General features: G+C 51.7%; 2 protein-coding genes across 2 annotated transcripts; one reads left to right on the top strand and one right to left on the bottom strand.

Moving 5' to 3' along the window:
* Positions 1 to 5,730: 5,730 nt before the first annotated feature.
* LOC145968430 (uncharacterized) lies at positions 5,731 to 6,245 on the bottom strand. The gene is made up of 3 exons (XM_083093874.1): positions 6,236 to 6,245; positions 5,977 to 6,134; positions 5,731 to 5,826 (listed from the first exon to the last, which is right to left on the bottom strand). Exons 1-3 carry the CDS (start codon positions 6,243 to 6,245, stop codon positions 5,731 to 5,733), a joined length of 264 nt encoding a protein of 87 aa, XP_082950000.1.
* Positions 6,246 to 6,282: 37 nt separating this feature from the next.
* On the top strand, positions 6,283 to 10,767 carry LOC145968431 (uncharacterized). Its single transcript, XM_083093875.1, has one exon. The coding sequence runs from the start codon at positions 6,283 to 6,285 to the stop codon at positions 10,765 to 10,767; it is 4,485 nt and encodes a 1,494-aa protein (XP_082950001.1).
* Positions 10,768 to 11,623: the final 856 nt, after the last annotated feature.

The following is an 11,623-nucleotide window of genomic DNA, read 5'->3' on the forward strand; positions in this document are numbered from 1 at the left end:
TCGCCTATAAAGGGTGTCAAACTCACCGGAACGCAGGTTGCGACGAGTTCCGCTTACGGTCGCCAGTTGCTTTCACCTCTGCTAGCAACAAGGTACAGGAATACAATTCCCCGGGGGCAGTCGTCCTTCCAGCCGGAGGTACTTTTCGCTCTCGCCGGCCCACGCTAAAGTCCCTCAGGAACCTCCTCGCCGTGGGTTGTAGATCTCTCTCGTCCTCTGGCAATCACTGGTCGACACTCTGGATGAACCAGGGTCAACTCGAGACGCTGGGATAATTATGGAGAGGAATTTCAGAATGTTCGTACACGCACTCACAGACACTGAATCGGTTGATATACAGTCTTTTATTGCGCTGCAGTACACAATGTTTCAATGAGCTACAATCTCCCATCAAAAGCACTAGGCTCTCGCACGCACTCGTATCTACGCGTTAATTGGTATCGCGGATAATGCTAACGGGATATCTCACGACTCTTACTAGCAGTCTTCACTAGCAGTCTCGTTCAGAAGTTGTCGCGGAATGAGCTCTCGAGACGTCGCGACGCCGCCTTTTATTCCCTCGGTCTCCAGTGGGCGCCCCACCATCGGCCGCACGGCCAATCGCCGCGACGCTCCCACCGCTACGCCCTCGGCCAATGGCGTCATTCTCCGGGCTGGCGTCCTCGCGATCACCTCGCTCCTCGCGTTATTATCTAATACATTATTATTCGTTCTTAAACCCATGCTATCGAGATATTCCGCTTCTTGTACATGTAATTCACGTATGAGTATAATCGCGTCTGGCGGTCTTCGCGTTTCCGACTTAAAATACGAATTTCGTGTTGTCGACAGATCCATTGTTATGGGAACAATCATATTTACGTCGCTCATCCGAACAGGTGGTGTCAGCACGTATCGCATCGACTTAGAATCTAATAACACTTTCTTAAAGCTAAACATACATGTGAAAAAAATAAAATTCATCCGATTTTATTATGATTTCGTTCGTCATACTAATTTTATACTTTTCGCTACGCGCGATGTAATATAATGCAATTGCAGTAATTAATGAATATAATAAAATCGTATAATTATGATATAGAAGAAATGAACTAAAATTATGCCGTTTTATCTAGGATATGCTATTCGGTTATTTGCATGCTGCTCATTAAAATAAACTATCCTTTTATGAAATAATAATTATGTCTTTTCGCAATAACGAACCTATTATCTTACTTGATAACGATCTGTTTTAAATTTATCTTTAACAAAAAGGAAATGATATAAAATAACAAAAATTGGTATTGCTTAACTGTATGTGCAAACTTCGCGCAACTTGTAAATTATAATTATATAATATCTTTAGGCACACGTTAGGTAAATAAAGATAAACTAAAATTGTCGAATTTTATGATCGAGCGCACGGCTATATTTATGTAGAAAATAATTTATATGTACACGGCCTTAACTACTAACCGGGTAAACTCGTGTCGCCCTCGGATGCGTATTCCAATACTCAAATCGCTTGCAACGACGATTCAAGGCTTTCGTACGTGAAGCTCGCGGTTCCATCGCCTGCTATATTCGTCCGGCTGCTGTTATCGGTTGGAATCATCTCCCTTACGTCTGACTAACGTAATTCAGTTGATCCGCGCCTCGCACCGCGCATCTGACGATTCCTTGCTCGGACGGCTATCACTCGGCCACCTGGTTTATCGATCGAACTATGTTCTCTACCTTGGTATGCATGCGTCGCGACCTCCCGTTCGCAAATCACCAGTTACCCGGGTCCTAAACCTACTTATTCTAAATTAGTCTTTTCTTTATCCTAACTATATACATTCAACGTTTTCAGGGTGACCTCGCTGTGCTGGTCGACGGTCCCGGCTCCGCCGTTCCGCTCGCCGGGCCCCCGGCCGCAAGGTAAGGAGCGCACCACCATGTGCCACCAATGCGAGGAAGAAAGGGACACGGCGCAACATACACTAGCCGAGTGTTCGGCTTGGAGTGGTGAGCGCCGTGTCCTGACCAACACTGTCGGCGAAGACCTCTCGCTGCCGGTCTTGATGGCGAAAATAACCGGTAGCGAAGAGGACTGGAAGGCGGTCGCCTCTTTCTGTGAAGCGGTAATGCTCCAGAAGGAGGCGGCCCAGCGGATTAGGCGTCGGGAGGCGGCGGCTTTGCCCCCTCCCCTCCTGTTAATGCCAGAGAGGGGGAGGAGAGTATGAAGGAGGAGACGACGAGCTCGCCTTCATCCTCTCCTCCTTCCTGCCCCCTTCAAGGAGAACGAGGGCGAGAAATCAGGGCGGAGGGACCTCATCTCTCAATACTGGGAGATGACAAGTGTAGGGAGGGTGCGACGGACCGGGGAACCATCCCTCCCACAATTGTCTCCCTCAGCCCCACCCGAACGGGGGGAGAACGTGCTTTCCCTCCCATCTCTCGCCCACGCAATTGAATTGCGTGGACAAGGCAGGAGGGTTTATAAGCCCTCACGTGGGGGGCGGAGTAGGCCTCTAGAGGCCAAGCGGGAAAAGAGAGAGGATAAGGGGTGGGCTACTACCCACTCCCTCCTTCTGAAGTGCGCTCGCGAGTACCCCGCACAGTGGGGTACAAGCGCAAGTGCGTTTCCTCGGGGTCCGGTCGGCTTGGGTGGGGACCTGGGTCGACCAGAAGTGGATCCCCGAGGAAGGCGGACAGACGGTGTGGCCCTGTCTGTCCGCAACGGAGGTAGTAGGAGTAAGGGGAGGACAGCACAACGTCCTTCCCCGAGAAGGGGACCCGACAGGAAAGAAAAAACGACCCGAGGTCGTCGGGTCCCAGGCACGGAGGGAATCACAGGCAGGGGCATCCGTAGTAGTTCGTATGCAAGTTCCGGGCCCCTGCCTGCCTTCCAGTGCTGGGAAGGCCACCTCGGGGGTTTTAGTGAGTATACCGACCGGCTATTAGGTCAGGTCGGGAATCCCATATAACCCTCACCCGATTCCCCTAGGGTGAAGGTATCCATAAAGGATTTCCCCCGTGTTACCAAAAAAAAAAAGAACCTTCCTGGGTGCGTTCGGAAACGTCACCTAGATCCCCCGACTCGTTCGGAAACGCTCGGGTGGCCCGAGGGGGAGCTAGGGTGAGCCGTTCGGAAACGCTTCCCATTCTCCCCTGGGTGACCCCTAAATCACCTTGCTCGCGAGCAGGGTGAGAGTGTCACCCGGCGGGTTTTAGCGCGAAAATCGTTATAAGCAATCGTCACACGTGTTGTGTTTTCATCAACATCATAATGGAATTTAAACTAGATAAATCCATCCATGCGCTCATGACCGATAGCGATAATAAAATCATGATAGAAAACGATCAACTTGTAGTGTTGGATATAATAAGTAAGTATACTTTTCATACATAACCCTAAAAGGCTCTTGACTGATACTTTTGTTAATCATAGTTAAATCATATTTTTTTCAGCAAAAACAATATTTAGCGTTCCAATTACACCAGACGTTGTAAAATTTTTTAATATTACATCTGTGGAACTTGTTAAGGCAAGATTCCCAGATTCTTGCATTCCCTCTTTACCTGCTACTTCTGCGTCAACATTTGCATCAGGGTCTCCGATATTCGAAAGTTCTCCCGTAGAGAGTAGCACATTGGAAAGCAACATTCCTTCAAAAAATAGTTCAATAGGTCTGTTGCATATCTTACAGTAGTGCAATGCTCAGCGCTTGTTGTGTATATAATTTGCTGTATGTTTCAGTTGACATGTCTGACATTACTTCTGGTTATGATTTGTAAGTCCAGCATTATGGAAGGACTCTGCTGCTGTAAAAGCTCTGATTGCTCTATGGAAAGAGAAGCAAGATTCGGGTGTTTTCCAAAGCTCAACCATCCGCAATGATATGGTGTGGAAGATGATTGCTGATAATTTGGCTGTACAGAATGTGAAATGGAGATATACAGCACAGCAGTGTAAGGATAAGTTCAAGGAAATTCGTAAACAGTATGTGAAGACTAAAGACCACAATCGCCAGTCGGGTAACAGCCCAGCAACATGCAAATTTTATGAGGAGTTAGATGAAATCTTTGGTGACAAGCCTTGTGTAGCTCCTTCTTCCATAGCCTCTTCCTCTACTTACCGCAAACGAACAGCATCTCCAGGGTACTTATTATGAAATTGTTCAGAAAGATTTCCGATCGGAATAATTTCGTTTTCCCCTAATTCGTTTCCCTAAATACTTAATAGAAAATCTAGGGGGAAACGAAATTATTCCGATCGGAAATCTTTCCGAACAATTTCATAATAGATATATGATTAACAGTGAGTTTGATGGTGAGAATCTCAATGATTCTTCGTCGTGTGATGACCAAAATTCCTCTATGAAGAGTGCCACAAAGGTGGTGAAGAAATCTAGGGTGCAAAAGGAACTTGAGACATGAGCCAGCATCTTGCGCACTGATGCAGACAAGCGAGAAGTTGCTCAGGAGAAGCGCCACCAAGACACTCTAAACATATTCTCATCCATAATGAACAAACTGATTGATAAACTGTAATGATTTAGTGGGTTCTGGATATATATTTCTGTTAATTATTTCTTAGGCCCGGTTGCACCAACATTATTTTTGCTTTAAGCGAAACTTAAATATATGTCTGTCTTTATTTATTTGTTTAGGCCGTGTTCCGAATTTACTGCCAGTACTGAAAATCTATAGTTTACGTCATGTATTGTTCGAAAATCGTAAAATTCATTCCGAACTAAAATTCTTAAATATATTATATACATTTCGAATGATGTTTTACGACTCGAAAGTTCAAAAACAACGGGCTTCGAGAAACTTCTCGAGACCTCTAATCGCCAGAAAAACTCGATCGTTCGAGTTATTTTCAATTTTTTTGGGACATAAGAAACGCGTGTCATAAACACTGACAATAATAATCTCAACCGTCGACCAAAATCAGCGTGACGTACGGGCATGCGCGCCCATACGTCACGATCAGCTGATTGCCAATCAGCTGTTCCAAAAAGACTGCGCGCATGGCAACCGCGAAAAAGCCAACGTCAGACCTCATCGGCGGCCAATTATACGCAGCGCCATGAGGTCACCGCTAAATAATTAAAATTATTGGGCCACGTCGCAACGGGCCCAAAATTCCGCTCGCCTTATAACGGGCACCGCACGCGAGCAAGCCGAAGTCTCGCACTTTTTGTCAAACCGCTTAGTTAAAACCGCTCCGCATAGTAAAAACCGCTTATAACGACCGCTTATTCTCTTGGACTTTCGCAATCTCTGTATCAAACCGCTGATTAACCGCATTACACGACCGCTTACGACTTTGGACAACGCATTTTTCTCGCTCTTGTTTCTCTACACCGCTCGCGATACCGCTCGCGAAAACCGCGCTCACTTTGTTACATCGCTGTTTCGCTAATCGAAATCACTGCACTAAACACTTGTCTTTCAATTCTGACTCCAATACACGTCAGTCTTTTGTGTGAACGAGGCGCACTTTTTTCGCTTTACGACCTTCCGGTCCTATCATCGCACTGTCGGATTCGCTCGCGAACATTTCTGGTCCTTCGAGCCGGATTCACATCCGCTTCCGCAGTTCGTGGGTGAAATTCACGTGTGTCGTCCAATGCGCGAACCTGAACAGAAAGACAATTAGTGAAGATGAGTGCCGATTTGAAGGCGTTGCTGGAGGCGCAGAATGATATCCACGGGCGAATGTCTCGCTCCGTGGACAATCTGCGCAAGATGGGCGTCTCAAACATCACCGCCGAAGCCATCCAAGCTCGCCTCCACCTCCTCGAGACGCTGTGGAACAAGTTCGAGGCCCAGCACGAACTCATCAGGACTGCGCTGAAAGAGAAATATCTCGAGAGTGAGTACGCAAAAGCTGATTTTATTGACATTGCGGAATCAACTTACGTGACACAGCGGAGCACGTTAGTCGGGTACGCGAACAAACTCAAAAGCGAGCCGCCCAGCGTGCCGAAGACCGAGGTTTACCAGGAGCACGCGCTCAAGACATCGTTGCCTCGGATAAAGCTCCAGACGTTCTCTGGCGCGTACGGAGACTGGCCAGCGTTTCGCGACATCTTCCTGTCCATTATAGGAGACAATCCGTCTATCTCTAACGTGGAAAAGCTCCATTACCTCCGTACCAGCTTACAAGGTCCTGCGGAAAAATTAATCCGGTCATTACCGATTGTCGGGGGCAATTATGAGCGGGCGTGGACGATTCTGAGCTCGCATTACGAGAACAAACGGGAACTCATTCGCGCCAACTTCGCCGCTTATACCGCCGTGCCAAAAATGAAAGCCGCAACCGCCGACGAGCTAAGTCGCCTTTATAACGCCGCCACGACTGCCATCAACGCTCAGGAGAGCATCGATAGGCCCATTGCCACGCACGGGATGGACCTTTTCAATCACCTGCTCGTCGATCGATTCGATCCGCAAACTCGGATGGAATGGGAGTCCTCCATACGCGGTTCCGTCGATCCGCCGAGTAATGCCGTCCTGATGGGTTTCATGTCCGAGCAGATCCTCACACTCAACGCCGTGCATCCGAACTCCGTTGCGAAATCCGGAGGAACTTCCAAATCCGCGAAATCGCATTTCGTGAAGCGCACATCCGACTCCTCGACGTGCGCAGCATGCAAGGGCAAGCACTCCCTTATGCAATGCACGGAATTCAAGTCGAAAACCGCGAGCGACAGAAAGGACTTCGTGGAAGCAAACAAACTGTGCTTCAATTGTCTCGGCAATCACTTCCTAGCCAAATGCCAATCCGTGAAAACTTGCTTCACGTGCAAGTCACGACACCACACTTTACTTCACGACGCGTACGCACAACCCGACGGAGCGAGTTCTTTGTCCACCACGCGACTCGCATCGGATCGCAAGGCGATCCTTCTCGCCACCGCACGCGTCAACATCACGGACCACTTGGAAAGACCTCACGCCGTCCGTGCGCTGATCGACCAGGGGTCAGAAGTTTCCCTGGTCTCAGAGGCTCTGGCGCAACGCTTGCGTCTGCCGCGAAGCCACTCTTCAATGTCCGTCGCCGGCATTGGAGGAGCATCCGGAGCAACTCGTGGAAAGTTATCCTTGAGCCTCTCCTCTGGGGTGACCGGAGCAACCCTTCAGGTACTAGCGTATGTTCTTCCGCGCCTCTCGTCGTACCAGGGACCCGTCTTGCGAAGCAGCTTCACTTGGCCACACATTCGAGGCCTTTCCCTGGCGGATCCGCAGTATCTCGATCGAGATCCGATAGAAATACTGCTCGGCGCAGACGTATACTCCGCCGTACTTCAAGATGGGCTCCGCAAGGGGCGCAAGGACGAGCCCATCGCTCAGCGGACCTCGCTCGGCTGGATCTTGTCTGGAGGTCACAAGGCCACGCTCCAGAGCAGCCATACCTCGCACCAGTGCTCCATCGACCACGAGTTGAACGACCTGGTGCAGCTGTTTTGGGAGCAAGAAAGAGAGACCGCCGCTCCCGTCGCTCTCACCGCCGAAGAGAAGAAGTGCGAAGACCTCTTTACCCGCGAGCACACACGCACCAACACCGGACGGTACGTTGTTAGGCTGCCGTTCACTGGAGCACCGCCCTCTCTCACTGAGATCCGCAAGCCAGCCGAACGTCTGCTCCACGCCATGGAGCGCCGCTGCTCAAAGGACGCTCGATTCGGCGATCTTTACCGCGGCTTCATGCAGGAGTATGAAGACCTGCAACATATGGAAGTCGTAAACACCTCATCCGAACAAGAAAACACCGCTAAGTGCTACTTACCGCATCACGGAGTGCTGCGGGAAACGAGCACATCAACGAAGCTCAGAGTCGTCTTCAACGGCTCGCAGCTCTCGATCTCGGGCGCGTCCCTCAACGTCAACTTGTTGACGGGCGCCAACCTCCTGCCAGTCCTCGCCGACGTGCTCCTTCGTTGGCGTTGGCACCGCTATGTCTTTGTGACGGACATCGAAAAGATGTACCGCCAAATCCTCATCCATCAGGAGGACCGCGACCACCAGCGGATACTCTGGCGGCACCGAGTCACCGACGACGTCCGCGAGTACCGCCTACGAACGGTCACGTATGGCTTGGCGTGCGCGCCATTTCTCGCCATACGGATCCTACACCAGCTCGCTGACGACGAGGGTTCGCAATTTCCGCGCGGAGCGATAGCACTACGCCGCGATACTTACGTGGACGACGTCGTCACCGGAGCAAGCACCATCTCGGAGACCACCACGTTGCAGCGGGAGCTACGCAGTCTTTGCACGGCGGGCGGGTTTCCGCTCAGGAAGTGGGGGGCCAACAACCTCGGTATCCTGTCTGGAGTCCCACCAGAACACTGGATCACCAGCTCACCGCACTCGTGGTCCCACGAAAGCCACGCTACACTGGGCCTCCACTGGCACCCGGCCAGTGATCACTTCACTTTCTCGGTGCAAGCACGTCACTTCACAGAGTTCACAAAAAGACGCGTTCTGTCCGAGACCGCACGACTGTTTGATCCTCTAGGGTGGCTCACTCCGGTCACAATGCGAGCTAAAATTTTGATCCAGTCCGCCTGGCTGAAGAAACTGGACTGGGACGCTCCTCTTCCGTCGGCAGACGCCCTGTCCTGGAAGAACCTCCTCTCTGATCTTCCGCGCCTGAACGAGATCAGGGTATCTCGCTGGTTAGGCAGTGACGGACCACACACACAAACCGAACTCCATGGGTTCGCCGACGCCTCGGAGCGAGGATACGCCGCGGTGGTGTACCTCCGCTCCGCCACCGAATGGCACACCGCAGTTCACCTGCTGGCTGCCAAAGGCAAGGTCGCCCCCGTGAAGCCGGTGTCCTTGCCTCGACTCGAGTTGTGCGCGGCCACCCTCCTGACGAATCTCACTGCTCACACGCGCACTCTCCTGGGTTTGCCCACAGCGCCAGTCTTCCTGTGGTCTGACTCCAGGGTAGCGCTGAGCTGGATCCAGGGGCATGCCTCCCGCTGGAAGACCTACGTGGCCAACAGGGTGTCACAGATCCAGGTCCAACTGCCCGACGCTCGATGGCGGCATGTGCCGGGAAAGGACAATCCGGCCGACTGCGCCTCCCGAGGAACCCAACTGGGTGACTTGATCGGCCATCCGCTCTGGTGGACCGGACCATCCTGGCTGCGGAGTGACAAGGCACTTTGGCCAAGCGACGACTGCGTCTTGCCAAACTTGGAGGTGCCGGAGCAACGAGCCGCCGGCTCGCTCAATACCTCCGTCAAGGCCATCACCGAGCCAGAACTCATTCTCCGTTTCTCGTCTTTGCACCGGCTACTCAGGGTGACGGCCTGGTGTCTTCGTTGGCACAAAATCGCACGGAAAACGCACAACGTCACAGACGCCGCACAAACTCTGGAGCCACGCGAAATCGAAGACGCACTTTTACGATGGGCTCGAACTTCGCAGGCACTGCACTACAAAACCGAGGTCTCATCACTGAGCAGAGGACGTGCTTTGCCACCACGGAGTCCGCTCACCAAGCTGAGCCCCTATCTGGACGACAGCGGCACAATGCGAGTCGGAGGCCGTCTCAAACACGCCATCCTGTCTCACGATGAACGGCACCCAATCATCATTCCGCCGGACTCCTGGATGGCTGGGCTCCTGGTGGACTCCTGCCATCGTAGGACTCTACATGGAGGAGTGCAGTTCACCCTCGGGCTACTGCGCCAACGGTTTTGGATCCCGCGAGGTCGAGCCATCGTCAAGAAGTCCATCCATCGATGCGTCACGTGCACCCGATGGCGAGCCACCGCACCGCAGCCACTGATGGGCAACCTCCCCCAGGAGCGAGTGACTCCGGCGCGTCCATTTTTGCGTACCGGAGTCGACTACGCCGGTCCGATCCTCATCCGGACCAGCAAGGGGCGCGGCCATCGAGCAAACAAAGGCTTCATCTCTGTATTTGTTTGTCTTAGTTCCAAGGCTGTTCACCTCGAGGTCGTCTCCGACTACACGGCTGAGGCGTTCCTGGCTGCCTTCCGTCGCTTCGTGTCCAGGCGAGGTCTCTGTCACGAGGTGTTCTCGGACTGCGGGACCAACTTCATCGGAGCAAGCCGAGAACTCCGGGAGATGTTCCGCGCCTCAACTACCGATGGCCGTCGCATCGCGCAGGCAGCAGCTTCAGACGGCATTAGGTGGCGGTTTAACCCGCCCGCAGCTCCTCACTTTGGCGGACTTTGGGAGGCAGCCGTCAAGTCAACGAAGCACCACCTTCGAAGGGTTATCGGCGAGGCAACGCTCACCTTCGAGGAGATGACGACTCTCCTCGCACAGGTGGAGGCGTGCCTCAATTCGCGCCCGCTTCAGCCGCAGACCGACGATCCGGACGACTTGACGGCATTAACACCCGGTCACTTCATCATCGGAGCTCCTCTATTGGCCGTTCCAGAGCCGTCGCTTGTCACCGAGAAGGATAACGCGCTATCACGGTGGCAACTCCTCCAAAAAATGCGCGATCACTTTTGGGATCGCTGGTCGCGCGAGTATCTACAGACGCTGGCCTGCAGATCAAAGTGGCAACGGAACCAGACCGGCCCCAACGTTGGCGACCTGTGCCTACTGCGGTCGGAATCGACACCTCCAACACGGTGGCCGCTCGCCCGAATAACACGCCTGCACCCCGGGGACGACGGCGTGACTCGCGTGGTCACTGTGCGCACAGCATCCTCAGAGCTCGTCCGACCACTCGCGAAAATCATCCTCTTGCCAGGAACCGACACCGCAGCATCTCCAACGCACTCGGATTCGTGAGCTCTTATGAACTCCGAACTTTCTTTCATGTCTCATCTACATTGTATAATATTCACTCACATTATGTTTCACGGTATCATAATTCCGGGAATCGTACCGCGCTTAATCACATGTAATTATATTAAGGCACATTCGATATTATGCGCGATCCGCGAGCCGCGTTATCAGTCTCTTTTTTCTTTTTCTGTTCTCTCTCCGGCGTCACAATTTCACGATCACGTTCACATTTCACTGCACTCGCGAGATTATTCTCAAATTCACTGTACATTTTCTCACTACTTTCACACGACACTATTCTCGCGAAAGACTCAAATAAACTGAGCCACACGTGTCTTTGTACTACGTCACGCATTCCATTCATGATCGCTATCAATAACTCGTCAATCGGACCGTCCGACACCTACCCGCGCATGAACACACTCGCAAATTTCGTCACGTACTGACGAGGCGGGCGGGATGTTCGAAAATCGTAAAATTCATTCCGAATTAAAATTCTTAAATATATTATATACATTTCGAATGATGTTTTACGACTCGAAAGTTCAAAAACAACGGGCTTCGAGAAACTTCTCGAGACCTCTAATCGCCAGAAAAACTCGATCGTTCGAGTTATTTTCAATTTTTTTGGGACATAAGAAACGCGTGTCATAAACACTGACAATAATAATCTCAACCGTCGACCAAAATCAGCGTGACGTACGGGCATGCGCGCCCATACGTCACGATCAGCTGTTCCAAAAAGACTGCGCGCATGGCAACCGCGAAAAAGCCAACGTCAGACCTCATCGGCGGCCAATTATACGCAGCGCCATGAGGTCACCGCTAAATAATTAAAATTATTGGGCCACGTCGCAAC

Source organism: Camponotus vicinus, unplaced genomic scaffold, assembly GCF_025532165.1.
Source record: "Camponotus vicinus isolate PSW18456_S1 unplaced genomic scaffold, iyCamVici1.0 SCAF_3, whole genome shotgun sequence".
NCBI lineage: Eukaryota > Metazoa > Arthropoda > Insecta > Hymenoptera > Formicidae > Camponotus > Camponotus vicinus.

Excerpts from the sequence above, each read along its gene's own strand:
- LOC145968430 (XM_083093874.1), bottom strand. Across the intron at positions 5,827-5,976 it reads GTCTTGAGCGCGTGCTCCTG|CGCAGTCCTGATGAGTTCGT; the intron begins GTAAACCTCGGT and ends TTTCTCTTTCAG.
- LOC145968431 (XM_083093875.1), top strand. The coding sequence starts at position 6,283 with ATGAAAGCCGCAACCGCCGACGAGCTAAGTCGCCTTTATAACGCCGCC.